We start from the raw sequence: 15,220 nt of genomic DNA on the forward strand, positions 1-15,220 counted from the left end.
AGTTATATTTATGCCTCTTTGCAGCTTTGACAACCATGCCCAGCCGTTTGACTTTTAAACTTAAGTATGCAGGCACCTAATAACCTCACAAATGTTTAGTAGTTCATCTTTAAACAGCAAGAGTTCACATCACCTAACTACAGTCCACGAGTATTTGTGCTTTAGTGTTCCGCTCCATTGTTTGAAGAGCAGAAAACAGATGAACATAACTTTGTTTTGGCAAAAATAAAAAAAAGTATCTGCTCAAAATGAATTCAATAAATATATCTGAATGACACAACCGCTTTTCAAACGGGTTGACAGCACCACTGCATTTTTCAACCCAGTACGTGTCTTTGCTTTTCTTCATGATAGTCTTCTTCCTACTATTCCAGTTGAGCACTTGAGTGCTTAAAAAAAAATAACATATTATGGCATCATGACAAGTTTTTGTACAGCCAGATATTTCATAAGCTCCTCTCATTATAGGACCTGTTCTTAAGCTGCTAGAATTGCTACGTATATGGGGAAATTATTAGTCAGTACAGGGGCACGGGTAAGAAACTGTACTGAAGTTTGTTACCTTTGTTGTAGAGCTATCACTAGTAAACAGGCGAGAGCTTCTTCGAGGCAGTGCGTTTGGGGGAGCAGCAATTGTCGGGCTCAATACCTGAGGTGTTGTACTGAAAACAAACGGCACATTAAAAAAAGAAAAATTAAAGTTCTTCACTCCATTTTTAATAAAACCAGCTTTTATCTTTGTTTTAAAGAAAAATGCCCAAGTACTATAGTACAGATGTTCCCATTTTGAGGGATAAAAACCCCAAATCTACCTGTTGCATGGCAAGAACATGAGCAGAATTTCCTTCCAGCTACTTTTTCATTTACTGATGAAGTGGTCTAACTGCAAAGGAGATTTAAAACAAACAGACCAACCACCATGCACAAGCTTCCCACTTACACACTGGAGTTATTTTACCTCACAAAAAAAAAATATTCACTCCTTCCTCATCCAGAGAGAAATTCTGCAGGAACATCCGCACAAGTTGGGCAAATACAGCACCAAATTCCTTCAAGAAAGGAGATGCAAAAGGTAATACCAAGGTATCTTTTTTCCCCTACCTTGTCTGTGGGCCGGAGCTCTGCGTTTGTGCAACGAGAATTGGAGTGACTTCCCGGCTATTGCCGCTCTGCGAGAAGACAGATTTTGTTCCAGCTTGGCTTATCCTGCTGACAGTCTGCATAACACAAAGTTTCTACAGGTTTGTTATTATGTCACCAAGAAGGCACAACCTCTGCTACATGAAACCAAACCCATTGTGCCTATCAAACGCTGAACAAACGAGGATAAATAGAGATTCCTTCAATCAAGAGTGAGGGGTTTCCCCATCCCAAGGGACAGCCATCCAAAGGATTTCTCATTTTACCTGCTAAAATGCCAGTAACACCGAGTTTACCAACTTTATGCACATTATTTGAAAGATATAAAATCTCCATCTAGTGGCAGGAAACTATATGTTGTTTGTGCAAGAATAAGAGGGAATTAAAAGATGTCATATTTAAAGTTCTTCCTACAGAGAAAGTTGTACAAGAAAAACCCCACAACCACGAGAAGAGATTTCTGAATTATCGTGTTACAATTACATCCAGAAGCCATTCAGCATTAACATCTCGATGAGGCACAGACCGTACAACATCCGAGCCCGCTGCTCTCCTGTTTAGCACGCTTGTTCATAGCGTAAATCGGTATTTCACAAATCAAATCACTATTGCTTTGGCCTTTGGAGCCGATACAGAACTAAACTGCTTCATCAGAAGGGACCTGCATTATACAGCACTGAAAGTTCGCAGAGTCCTACACTCACTAACAGGGAGCAGCGCGTTCCTACGAGCCAGTGGACTCGTGCTTTGTGTTCACACGCACGTTTTTTGTACCTTTTCTTTGCCACAGGTTACAAGCATATAACAGGACTTAGCACCAGCACATTGTCTTGTATCTTCACACATCTTCGGAGAGCCAAAATGTGCACTTTGATGCCTACCCTGGCACAGCTGAGGTGTGGGAGCTTAGAGCTGTGATAACGTGACTGTGAATCTGAGACCTAAGGCACAAGTTCAGATAGAAATTCGCTGTCTGATGTGTAGACTTCCGATAAAGGATTCAGAACCGGTCCTTCCCCTCCCTGCCTTTCAAAGAAAGCTTAAACGCTATCTTTCTGCCCCCCTCCAGGGACGCTAACATTCAACCCAGTGATGCTGCTTAGAAGAGATGTTCCTTAAGACACCAGAAATCGACAAGCGGGATCAATGGCAGCACATGCAACATCAGTTTATGCATTCTGACTTCTAACGTTTTGTCCTTCCCTTCTCAGTTTCTTTGTTATCGGAGGACAGTTTAGGCGGCCAGCAAGCACGCTTGCCCACTCAGATAGGAAGCCTTTGGATCCATCCTGATGTTTCATTCATTTACGTAAGTGTTTCCTAGGAAACTGCCTCCGTAAAGTCGTGCACATTCTAGCCACAGCTACACTAAACCTTTTCTAAGTCGGTAATTTGAAGAGCAGAAATGAAACAGGCCAAGTAATTATTTGCATTGGACAAAGCATGCATCAGAACTCTTGGATGCATCAGAACTCTAAGCTGTTTATTAAGATGTATTAAATATTTGTGTTTAGGTAGCAGCACAGATGCATCTGGGCAGAAAGCAGATGCATGGATTAGCAAAATTCAGAAACAAAGCAGCAGCAACCATGACTTGATTCCCCAAAGCTTTTCACCTAGCAAGTAGCACACGCGTGACATTAAATGCAGATGAGTACTACACTGAAGAGCTGCACTTTGCTATTTCAATTTTTCAGACTCATGACAGTTTACCTTCCTACGTATGTACAACCCACCACAAGCCAGTGTTTTCAGCTGTACCATCGAAAACTGGTTGGTCCTGAGCAACTACAGGATGGGAACTGGATGAACCATACAAAGCATCCTTCTAGCAGGCTGTTTTAGCACAGTCCAGCCCCAACACAAAGGCAAAAAAAGCGCACGATTAAGAACCGATAGAAACTGTTGCATAACGAGATGCCTAGAGACAGGATACCATAATGGCTCCTGCAATGAGACTCCAGAGCTCCCAGTCACAGGCCGTGGAAGACCATCCAAAGGGGAAGGAAAAAAAAATAAAATTATCTGCTTACTGGCTTTTATTCTTTTAAATATTGGGCCAATGAGAGAAGAAAAATGCAGTTTTTAACAGCTCCCAAACTTCACTTGCAGGATGGCACAAACTGAGCACCAACTGATTTGTCCAGAGCATCAAGTATGGAAATTCGAATTCTACTTTTGGAAGAATTCAACACTACTACTTGCACTGAGCTTTAAAGAGCTAGCCACCTATAAAACACTAGCATCCCTCGTGCAGCTTGTAGATTTACTAAAAATACAGGGAAAAATCCTCAGGTTTTTTGTTTTTAGAAAGGAACAAATGGTTCTTCAACTGTCATCAACATTCCACCTCTCATTTATCACTATGGCAACTATGGCAGTTTCTTACTGAGCAAAAAAGACAATTTTTAGTTTCCTCTACACAAGACTTAGCCGAGTGAAACAGCACCCTTCTATCAGGCAGCCCTCCACAGACCAGCAGGAGTATTTTGATTACGCTGGTCCGCAGATTAGAACTCAAGAATAGCTTGCAAGAAAGCAGTGGCTTCAGTTCACTTGAGGCTTCTAGGATTATTTGAAATCATCCCTGAAGAGACATTAATTAAACAAAAAAATATATATCTTAAAGTGAAAACTCCAAGTTTGGACTGTCTTCAGAGTCAGAACACAGAAGAGTTACGAATCCTTTGTTGTTTAGACTCATCAGTGTCCAAACGCTCCCCTCTGATGGCAGGTGGGCAGAAGATACAGCACCTTCTCAGGCTGCCTCGGGCACCACCAGCCGGGCAGCCTGCACATGCCCCTGCACTTTGAGGGAGGGGGGAAAAGGGCTTGTTTTCATGAGAAATAAGAGACTATTGCTTATCATTATAAGAGTGGAGAAAACAAAAATCTCTTTTGCTAGCCAAAGGAAGTGACACGATAAGCTGAAACTATTTACAACGCAGACATCTTTACTTGAGATAAGGTATATTTTTTTTTCTTGCTGCCTCATTTGCTTAGCTGAAAAGAAGATTTTTCAAAAGAAAAACAAACTAGTGAGGTTTTAGAAACAGTTGTTTCAATGTAATAGACTATTCTACAACAAATTCTATTTCAACTAACATTTAAGAAAAGTCTAAAAAGTTTTGTAAGGAAACAAAGGACACCCAAGCAGTTGTAGTCAAATTAAACTGCTCCGCTTACCCCCCAACCTCACTAGCCTATAAATATACATGAGCTGGCGAACAATATTAGTTTGCGGCATTAAATAATTACTAGTAAGAGCAGGTATTTTTCCTTTAAAAAACCCCACACTTTGCAGACAAATTAGACATAAATTTAATTCTCAATAAACCCAAACCGTTTCTAGAACTAAAGGCGGCTGCAATCAGTTCCATGCTCAGACAAGTTGTTTTTCAACACAAATTTTGTGAACAGGGGCTAAGTTGTGTTCTCCTCACTGTTAGCAGAACTCAGCTCCTGTACAACGTTGGGATTTTTTTCCTGAAACATGGATTCTTCTTTAAAAGCACACTGCAACGTCAAATCCACAGAACAGCAATCACATTCTAGAACGCAAGATACCTTCTTCGAAGGTGCTCCTGTGGATGGCACATCAATTACAGAGGAAGAGTTTGTGTAGTTTTGTAAATACGATCCATCTCCAGGGCTTGGGGTTTCTAGTGGCAAAATTCCAAAGCTGAGAACAAAACAAAGAGGAAGGGTCAATGTCTCAATGTCAGACCACTAGAGCTGGCCTGATTCTGTGATTAAAACCGGGACCCAGATGATCAACTTTATTTCAGAACTACTTCATGGATTTATGTTAACCCTCTAATATCTTACTAGCCTCATCCATAAAGAGACACTTGAATAGAAAGCATTCTTATTGCTCAAATTGAAAAATTACACAACTTTGCCAGCCTGCATAATAACTAATAGAACACAGACCATCCAAAGATTAACAGCTTGTAATATAACACTGTTTAACTCTGATGGCATGTAGGATAGAGAAAAAAAAATATATACACACAAATGCTCTTCAGAAGAGAGCTATTCTTCAAGGAAAGCTCTTAAGAGTAGCTTTTCATAATAAAGTTTATTCCAGAGCAGAACATATTCCTTTAAGCACTTTTTCCAGTGTGACCATCACAAGAAGCAATATACTGAATCAACAGTTCTCTGCTAATCAAATACTAACTGCTTGTTTAAAAAACAGAAGAGACGAACACTAGGACCAAGAGCAGTTACAAAAGTCGTTTAGCTTTCACTTCTGCAGCATTATTTATAATACACTACCAACACACGTGCTCGAGCGTGTTGTGGGGCACCAGACATCTTGCCTGTTTCAAATAACAGACACGGCTGTAGACAGAAATTGTCTGTCTCAGGAACCTACCTTGGAGTTAGAGGGCTCAAAGCTGCAGGTCCCCCCAGTAAACTCCGCCCGGTTTTTGGTTTATTTTGAGCCTGTTTAGACAATATGGCAGTTCCTGACCCGAGAGGGACAGCATCTGGTGAAATTACAGCCGAGTCAATGTAAGACATAGAAGAATCCGTGTTCAAGGAGGAATATTTTGAATTGGAGGATTCTAGGTTGATTCTGTTCAACTCCTGAAAATGGAAGGCGGCTGTTAGATACTCACAAAGTGTAGTTTCTGATTAGCATTCTTCAGCGAAGCTGGAAAGACTGCTTTAAATACAATGATTTTAGCAAAACTCACAATTGTGTCTTGTGGCGTTTCCATAAGGACAGTCTCAGGCTGCCTATGGGATATGTTGTGATTAGATACCAACGTTGTGCAAGTGTTAGGCAGACAGCTGCTGAAGTTCTGTAAAGATGTTAATTTAAACGTTTGGTCAGGGTCTGGTTTTTCACCTGTAAGATCGGAAAGAGATTTAAGTAGTTATTCCTAAGTCTACACACTGAATATTCAGGCTGAAACAAGGAGGACAGGGGAGAAGGTATTTTAAGAGGGGTGTGTTCCAATTTCATTGTTTTAAAACCCCTTACACTAAATCAGAAGTGTTTTTCCACTACAAAACCCTGGACAATCAGTTTTATTAAAAAAACAGTCTTGTTTTTTTTAAGTAATTCTCAGAAGCATAGTTGCTAAGGGTCTACTAACTGTAGGTTGCAAAGCATGTAGTGTTGTTAGATCCAAAAGTGTATAAGTAGCAAAAAATAGACGAAAACAAGACGAAAGCTCTAAACACTGGTAGAGTTTTCGAATGTGTGATTGCTCACAAAACTACTCCCGAATAATTCTGCTAGCATTTTCCTTACTAGTTCTGGACAAGAAGTTAAAACAAACCTTGCCACATGGCGACGGCAAATCAGAAAGCTTGACTTAACCAGAAAACATCTTCACTAGTAAAATGGTTCTGCAGACTTACCTATTTCACATAGCGATTCAAAAGGGGACCAGAGGAAAGGATTTAAACTAAGGCTCTTTTGGTAACATTCTGATCCTTTGGCAAGCCGGTCTGTCTTGCTGCAAAAAGAATGTAACAGTTTATAGGGAAACTTAAGAACAGCGCTTTTGTTCAAGATAGCTTTCCAGAAGAGGAGTTGAAAAAGAAAAACACATTGAGAGTCACGGCAACAGTCCTCATTTTTCAAACCACAGAGTAATATTGAGTGCTTTTGAAGTTATTTGACATATTTAGACACAGTCCTCAAAAAAAAAAAAGTTACAGAAGCACTAACAGAGCTTGAGAATTTTCGTTTCAGACAGATGCTGTTCTTCACAACAGCTTTTTTCTTTTATGCAAACAGCAATCCGACTGCTAGCCTTCCAGCCATTTTATATATCTATGGATAATATTTTTGCACCTAAATTAGGGGCTAAATTGAATACTTAAGTATCTGGCTACAAAGATAGGCTTCTTCTGAAATAAATATTTTTGAGAACAGGTATACCAGGGAAGAACTCCAGAATCCCACTGTTCCTATTCAATCTGTTCACATTTACCAAGATGTGGTAAATGCATCTAAGCATTTTCTTGCATCTAAGCAAAAGCAAAACACTTAAATTTGTAAAGTTATTCTGACTGACAGTCCTCAAAACTTTCATTTGAAGGTTACAGCTATACATCTGTAAAACAGATACAGAAAAATCAAAATGGCAACACGGAGAAACAGGCCTTGAGCATGTCTCTTAGGGAAGAATACAGAACAAACCCAAAGGTATATATATAAAAAAAAGATTCTTGGATTGCTTGCTTAACAACCCGGAAAAGAAGAATTTGTTTTCAGTCAGTCATAAGCTCTAGGAGAAAGATAAACCATTCTTGCATTCCCCAAATTAGATGGTTTCCATAACTATCTACCTGCATCTATCGCAGTCCAAAATTGTGCAGGCCATATAACCCGAAGACAGGTGTATCCTGGGGTGACTAAAAATATATCTGACTAAAATTTGGCTTGGTCAAATAGAAACCCCCAAGCTTTATGAGACAAAAAAAGCAACGTTACCAGTAGACATGTCCCAGTAAGGAGAGTGTAAAGCATGCAGAGTCACCAAACTCCATAACAATGTCATCATGGCTTTTCTGTTTATTCAAGACTCCACCAGATAAGATCTGCTCTCCTTCTGCAAGCCTTTTTAAAAAACAAGAGGTTTAAAGGGGTTACAAGGCTCACAGTATTGGTAGTCCAGTGTTTTCACGCTGCTGCAAACAAAAACAGAAATCCATTGTCAGTGTTCACAAGTTTCAAACCACACACAAGCTAGTTCCTGCAAATGAATTTTAAATAAGTGACGGATTCCTCTAGCAACATGGAGGTACGCGGTACTCTGAAGCCGAACTTCTCTACTGGGAGCGAAGAAAACCAAAACAAATCCCAAAACTCCAGCCCACTCCAAAACCAGAGACGCTAATACAATATACTTTTCCAGAAGTGACTAATCTTAGGTAGAACACTAAACAGAGGACAAGAAAAACCTTCTGGACATTTGATTTTTGAAGGTACTTTACTTAGTAACAAGCCAAGACAACACTTAGCCTGGCTTTGTATCCCAACTAAGAAACACAATCTGTAAGGCTCCATGCACTTAGTTAAGATTCAATACTGGGATATGGCACAGAATTTGGATTTTAATGCCTTGCTCTCTTGCAAGAGCTGCTCAAAAGGAGAACAAAGGCTCAGTTTGCATCTACTCCACCTACAGCGAGCAGCACCGCTCACGTGGAATGGGCCACTCGCTAATAGGCTTGAAAACAACTTTATACAACTTGTGGGGATGGGAGGTGTTCTTCTGGGTTTTGAGACTGACACCTGCATAAACAAATCACCTCTTCTTGCCTCAACTTGAAATTACAGTTGTGGTTAGATGCTTCCATCAGTATAGACCATTCCCACAAGAAAACAAGGTACATCCATATAAACGGGCTCATATAACTGTAACAGCAGCAATGACAGTTAAATTTAACAGATTCTAAAGAATACATTTAAGAAATCCCACCCATCTAACGGCAATGAGTTCAGAAGCTGATGTACTACATGCACACACCAGATTTTGTAAAAGCAAGGGAGGGAACGATCAGCTTCAAGCTAATTCCACTGGGATCTTGCCAAGAAGAGCATTAACATGATTTCCCTTTCAACAGAAGATGCAAAGAAACCTGTATCCTAACAGCTCCAAAAGTGTTAAAAGAGTGTCAAGAGAAACACAACAAGTCAAGACATCCTTGCTAAAGATGTCAAAGGACTCGCCTACTAAAGAGATTATCAAAGACTACAGAGCTTCCCCTGCTGCCTCCGGAGAGCACCGCATTTTGGTTATGTGTTGTGAGTAGGATCACAAATCCTGCAAAATAATCGCATCATACTGTGTGAAATACCAAACGTCACATATTACCTATTCTAAAGAAATTAAACAATTTTTTTTTGGTCATTGGAAGAGGGCCACCAAAAAAACCAAACCAAAAAAGCCACAACACATAACCACAAGGTTTTACAGAGAGACATTTTAGCTTCTGTCAATAACTGCCACAGTATTTTGAACTAAGTTTTTTGAACTCAGGTTTTGGCTTTGGTGCCTCATCCCCTCCATTCCGTATCTCAGCCAGAGTTTCCTACATTTGAGCTGCAATAGCCTGGAAGGTCTACACAGAAGTGAAATACCCTCACCAACAACCTCTCAGGGCATTAGGGCCTGGAGCTTGAGTTACTTCATTACATGCTCTTCCTGTGAGACACCAGCAAACCAGCAAGACACCTTGACACTCCTATGTCCCTCTCAAGGTTAATTTTGACATCGAATGCAGCATTCTTGGATGAGGACTCAAGGTGGGTTTGTTGTGGGCTTTTAAAAAGAAAAAAAAAAATATTTCTGTCTGCCACCTTTTCCCCCACCCAGGCATTAACAGTCACTGGGCAAGAGGAGCAAGCTTACTGTTTGAGGGAAGTGGCCCATCCACTAAATTCATACTGGAAACACTTAATGAAATAAGCGAAGTATCAGAGGAAATGCAAAACCAAACCAAACGCTTCCCAGAGTGATCTCCTTGAGCCATCTCAGCAATCAACGTTTTTCTCCCCCTATACACTTTGACAGCTCCTTTGTAAGTTATTCAATACCTTTCAGGGGTTTCTGCAATATGGGCTAATATTCCTTAGGTCCATATCTGTAAGCAAAATGAATTGAACTTATAATCTTTAGAGCTGAAGGACCAATGAATTACAAGTTTATGCAGCTTTTAAAGAGAAATCCAAAAAAAAAAAAAAAGAAGAAGAGATGCATTTGTAACCCTGGACTGAACATAAAGGATTTACTTACTTGCTGAGGTCAACACAACATTTTGCAAGCAGGTATTTACATTGCGGGGTAGTACAGCTGTGTCCCTTTAGGAGCCTGTATGCTTTATATGCCTTTCCTGAGCGGTAGTAACACGTTGCCAGTAAAAACAGTGCTTCTTCTGAATGTACTAAAAAAAAAAATAATAAAAAAAATAATCAGTTGGTCATTTACCCTTTTGATACAAAGAATTTGGGGGCAGGGGGTAGAAGCCAGCTAGGAATAAGAGAAAAGAAACCAAGTATTGATATTAGAGAAATTCATTACTGAACGAAGCGCATTTCTTTATTTGTCAGCATATCGCAAACTTCCATACGCCATTTTCTTGTATAATCAGACCAACTCGTAACATCTACTGTTGTAGGAGAACTTTGATCTTTCTGGCTACCTGATCTAAATAAGTGATTAGCCAGCTTGTTGTTAAAAATAACAGCAAGTCAAGCAAAGCAGTCATTCCCAGCAGAACACAGCAACTTTAACAAGTCTTCGGCCACACCAAGACTTGGCTCAGAGTATCATCACACCGCTGGTAACGCTCTGCGCCAGCTTAACCAGCGCATAAGCACTGGCACAACACTGACTCTTAGGAAGTAGAAGAGCTTTTAGAAGTAAGATCAATTGTAGCCTAATTTAACAGTTTTAACCCTAATTTCAAGCGGTCTTTTCCTGTTTGCAATTTTACTTCTGTTATTTTTCTAAAGCGCTTGATGCTGTATCTTCATGTGACTTAATGAAGCAGATTTTCCAATTTTAATGACTTTTAAAGTCCATCAATTACCAGTCACCTCTACCCCAACACCAAGCCTTGTCCTTCTTGCTGCCTACACTCGTTATTTCATTGGAGACATTGAAATTACCATTCAAATACTTTATTTATTTTATGTTAGGAAGTAGTGATAGGGACAAACGCTCCTACAAATCCTCTTCCCAAGCTGAATCCTCACAGGTTTCTAAATTCTGAATGAAGTAGTCAAGCTTCAGGAAAAATCACCTTTATCTAAACAGCAAACAGGAATAATCAAGATAGAAACACTTCTCTATGGCAGAAACGGGAAGTATTTAGATTTGATGTCTGCTTCCATTGCAGAGATGAATTATGTACCGCGCCGAGAATGTTCTATTCCCAGAGCTTGACTTGGCATCCAGATTTGAGACTGAGGTCAGACTTGCTGATTTTACTTGTGATTACAGCATAAAGGACAGAGCTAACCCCTGGAGTAACTTAAAACCTTACTGAGAATTATCAGCCGAAACTTTAAACGCCAGAGAATGCGCTTTCGTGAGGCAACAGTGAGCATTACCGTGCTGTGGTGTTAATGCGAGCATTAAGCTACGATGATGTGAAATATCTGTATGTCTTCATTTTAACTGTTCCCTGAGTTAGAGAGAGACATCCAGAGACGCTCACGGATTATAAACAACCATGGAATCTTACCCTATTCTTTGCATTTCCCAAAATGTTACACTCAAGTCACCCTTATGCAATGATGTATTTTGAAATCAAAGAAAGGCTGCCTATAAAGGCAAGCAACTTAACTCTCCAATTAAGAAACCCGCATTACTTTATACTTTTCAGAACACACTGCTGTGCAAATGGAATTCAGCCTTAAAAGAAACAATTCTGATGATGTTTTTTTTATCTACCTACATGGAACTCAACAGAAAAATCAATATGAGCGTTGTACAAAAACCTCTTTGGGCAACCTGCTCAAATCCTTCGCTACGCTGAAAACTGACTATTTTAAGTTTGTGTCATCACCCAGACAGCGACAATGGAAACTGAAGACCCAAAGTGAGGACATTTTATTAGCCTTAGCCTAAAAACACTAAGATCTTTTCGAAAATTAAAGTTAAATCAATTTTTTTTCTCCACTAAATTTAACACAATTCAAGAGTTCTGGGAAACTACCAAGCCACAGATGTCCCTACAAGGACAGTAATTGCAGGTGGACTTCAAAGAAGTTCTTCTCAGGGTAAAAATCACCACCGTCCATACGGAGTCACTGCATTTAAGGCCAGCAGCTTCTCCTCTGCAGTATAACTTATTTTAAGCAGAGGCCAGATGTTTTGTTAGCAAGTTAATTGCTTGAACCCAGTGACAGCATGCATGCTGTTCTCTCTCAGCACTGCTGGTCACTGAAAAGAGCTGTTTGAAGTACTCTTGCAGAGATGATCCTGCAAAGATAGAGTCAGTATCAAGTCGTATATTTTTCTCTTGGCTGCTGCAAAAAGTGGATTCTCTTCGTTTCTACATCCTTGGCAACTACCTTCAGTCTAGCATTTCCCTGCATCTCCCAACGTGCTGTGTTCAGGGGACAGAAGTCATCCTTAAAACACTATTTCCTTTCCATACACCTAGATTATAAGATTCCATAATATTCTACACAACACCTCTCATTTGAGCACCATCTGGAAGACCTCAGATTTCACGGGTAACTTTGACATAAGGAGAAAAAAAAAAGTCTTTACTTCTCAAAAATTAGATTTGTGTTTCCATTGTTAAGATATGCTTTGTGGGCATGTCAGGCAAAACACTGAAAGCAAAATATTTTGTCACAAAACACAGAGCATGAAACAGGTTATGCAGTTTAATTCACATTATAAGCTCAAGTTGTTTAGCATAAGAAATTATATTACACTTATGAAAAAAACCAACCCAACCCTTAAGCTAAAATATGTTAGTGATTAGGGGACAACCCCTTTCAAAATAGAGAAGAAAAGCTGAACACCAGGCTGGAGGACAAAGAAGTAGAGAAGAACAAAAACCTTATCTGAGGTCATGGAGGAAAGGTTAAGGAAGAAGAGGGACTAGAACACAAGAAGAAAGAGCTCTTTGAGGGACCAGGAAAGGCATAGATTTGTGTTACTGCTGCCTGCTCAGTATCCCAGACATCCTAGATGTGACAGCATTACAATGAAGTAAAAATTAGCAAGAATTCAACAGGAGATACCCATTCCATATGTTCTGATTCTCATTGTCTCAATTTCACTACACTTTTCTCTCATCATCACAAGATTATCTCTTTCAGCTAACACACCAATCAACATATCTGAACAGAGTTATTAACAAAGACAGCTTTCACCATCAAGACAATTTGCAGAATTTGTGTATGCATCTATCCTCAAGTGCCCTTGGAAGACATGTAATGCTCAAGGTTATTAAAAAAAAAAATCTCTCCCATTTGATACCAAACAACAGATCACTGTAAACATTGTACTTAAACACACAATTCTGAGTTTAATATTTTTAAGGAGGTTTTGCTGTAAAATAACATTGCTGCTGTTTCATGATTTGATTTTCCAACCTAATTGCGAAGCATTCTTCCGCTTTCCCCAAGCAGAAAGTTAAACTTCATTATCACAAGAAGAAGAGTAAAACAAAGCAGGACCAGAGGCTCAAAAATCCTAAATCAAAATTGAAAGAAAAATCATCAACTTTATATTTGCAAAGTACATACCTTCTGCATACAATCTTTCTGCAAGGAACACTGCATCGCGGTAAGCATAGTGGTTAAGCGCTTGCCATATAGCAGCCTGCAAGACAAGAAAATAATCTAAATTTAGAGAGAAGCTTTAAAAATGCAGAACTCGTCAGCTCCTACTGTCAAAAGGCAAAGTTCAATTTTGTTTTATTGGAGTCATAGTAAGAATGGAGAATGATAAGCACGCAGCCCAAGTTTTAGTTGTTTCAACTGCTAGTAAGGAGACTTAAAAAAACCCAACAACTTCGCACTGAAGTCATGAACCAATCTAAGAGCGTTGCTCACTAATTACCATACACAACCATCTAAACCTCAGTCAACACGTGCTGAAACAACAGCGAGTACTTCCACTCGTTACTGTGAGTGGAGTGAGTGAGTTTTAGCCTGGTGCATAACTGGGCATGAATTATTGCCAACTACCACCAAAGAAGAGCATGTTAAATAAGGGTAAGAACAAAAAACACCCCCCAACTGGTTACCAGAGTATTCTACTTGGTCTTAGCTCTGCCCAAGGAGGGCCAGCGGAGGCAGGAAAAAGCTAGGGTGCCAAATCCATTAATGGCATTACACATAAACCCATTTAAACTACCTCCTCTTGAGACACGCCAAACCAGAAGCCAACAGGACTAGAAATCACATCGGTATCCAAGGCTGTCCATATAAGATTGCTGTTGATTAATTACGTTAGGTATGCAGCATTCTCCTTGAAGGGATATCAGTGTTCCCTTAAGAACCAAGATGAACACGATCCACTGCTTTTTGGTGCAGTGTTTCATTTCGGTCTTTGCTCATCAGCCACCTCTTTACTGCCACTAATTAAGCTTGTGAGGTATTGCACAAGAATGAGTGTAATGCAAATGAGATGGAAATTGATATATGTACAGATATATACGAAGGCAACCTCCTTCTGCATTTTGCTCCTATACCCATACTTGGTCAAAACCAGCTACCTGCTGGAGGGTACTATCGTTTTCAGGAGTGTGGGACTGTCAATATTTGTGCAGACTGGGAAGATGGCACTACTCCAGTGAAACGCAAATGAAACGCACATACAGGTGTACCGACTGCGTACACCGTTAGAGTAGCTGTCATCATTACTTGCACCACTGTCGCCAGCAGCTGAACTACAAGCAACAGCCGCCCAGCAAAAGAAGAGGGCTGGGGTACACAGGCTTCACCGCAAACACTACTCAGCCAATTTTCTTCAGATCAGATTAAAAGCCTTCTGTTATCTGCAAGGGAGGGGTGGGATGGGAAAAATAATTCCTTTTAAGATCTATTCAGCCTTTCCTCCCCACCTGTTACCAGCAGCGGTGTGCATGCTTATCGGGGTTTGTGTTCGAGGTTAGCAGGGCTGGTATCAGGATGGTGGTTCCTTCCCATCAGACAGTCCTGCTCCACTCCAAACCAGTTTCCCATATGCAGCAAACAGCCATTTTACAGTAGTTTTGTTATTACCAATCCAAACGAGATCTGAACTTATGAACTCAAGGCGCTGTGGTCTAGTATTTTTCCAGTATTCATCAGTAACTGAAGACAAACAGAATTAGCTTCTGATACCTATCAGACATCCAGAACTAAAAGAAATTTTCCAGAGCTAAAGAAACAGCGCCCTGTAATGCTATTCCCAGTAGGAAAGGCAAGCACCAATTTCATCTAAAAAAAAAATTCAGACGTCTCATAGAGTTACATGTACCATATGCTACTTCTTCCAACACAAACTTGACAAACTCAGGGTGTGAAAAATGTGCGAGTTCTCTTCACGCAAGCCTACACAGCCGTCATGAACAGTACACACCAGCGCTTCCAATT

General features: G+C 40.1%; 1 protein-coding gene across 8 annotated transcripts in view; it reads right to left on the minus strand.

Moving 5' to 3' along the window:
- CDC27 (cell division cycle 27) overlaps positions 1–15,220 on the minus strand; it is a 36,188-nt gene that overhangs the window by 16,293 nt on the left and 4,675 nt on the right. For 3 of the 8 annotated variants that reach the window (XM_074561599.1, XM_074561598.1, XM_074561602.1), the window contains exons 2-10: positions 13,385–13,460; positions 9,909–10,056; positions 7,601–7,726; positions 6,520–6,617; positions 5,847–6,001; positions 5,522–5,736; positions 4,708–4,822; positions 1,102–1,217; positions 563–662 (exon numbers count right to left, since the gene is read on the minus strand). In XM_074561599.1, the coding sequence (XP_074417700.1) occupies positions 563–662; positions 1,102–1,217; positions 4,708–4,822; positions 5,522–5,736; positions 5,847–6,001; positions 6,520–6,617; positions 7,601–7,726; positions 9,909–10,056; positions 13,385–13,460 (1,149 nt within the window). Of the gene's footprint in view, positions 1–562; positions 663–1,101; positions 1,236–4,707; positions 4,823–5,521; positions 5,737–5,846; positions 6,002–6,519; positions 6,618–7,600; positions 7,798–9,908; positions 10,057–13,384; positions 13,461–15,220 lie in introns of all 8 variants that reach the window. The other 5 variants (XM_074561597.1, XM_074561596.1, XM_074561603.1 and 2 more) reach the window with 3 other exon arrangements.

This window comes from Larus michahellis, chromosome 18 (assembly GCF_964199755.1).
Source record: "Larus michahellis chromosome 18, bLarMic1.1, whole genome shotgun sequence".
Taxonomy (NCBI): Eukaryota; Metazoa; Chordata; class Aves; order Charadriiformes; family Laridae; genus Larus; species Larus michahellis.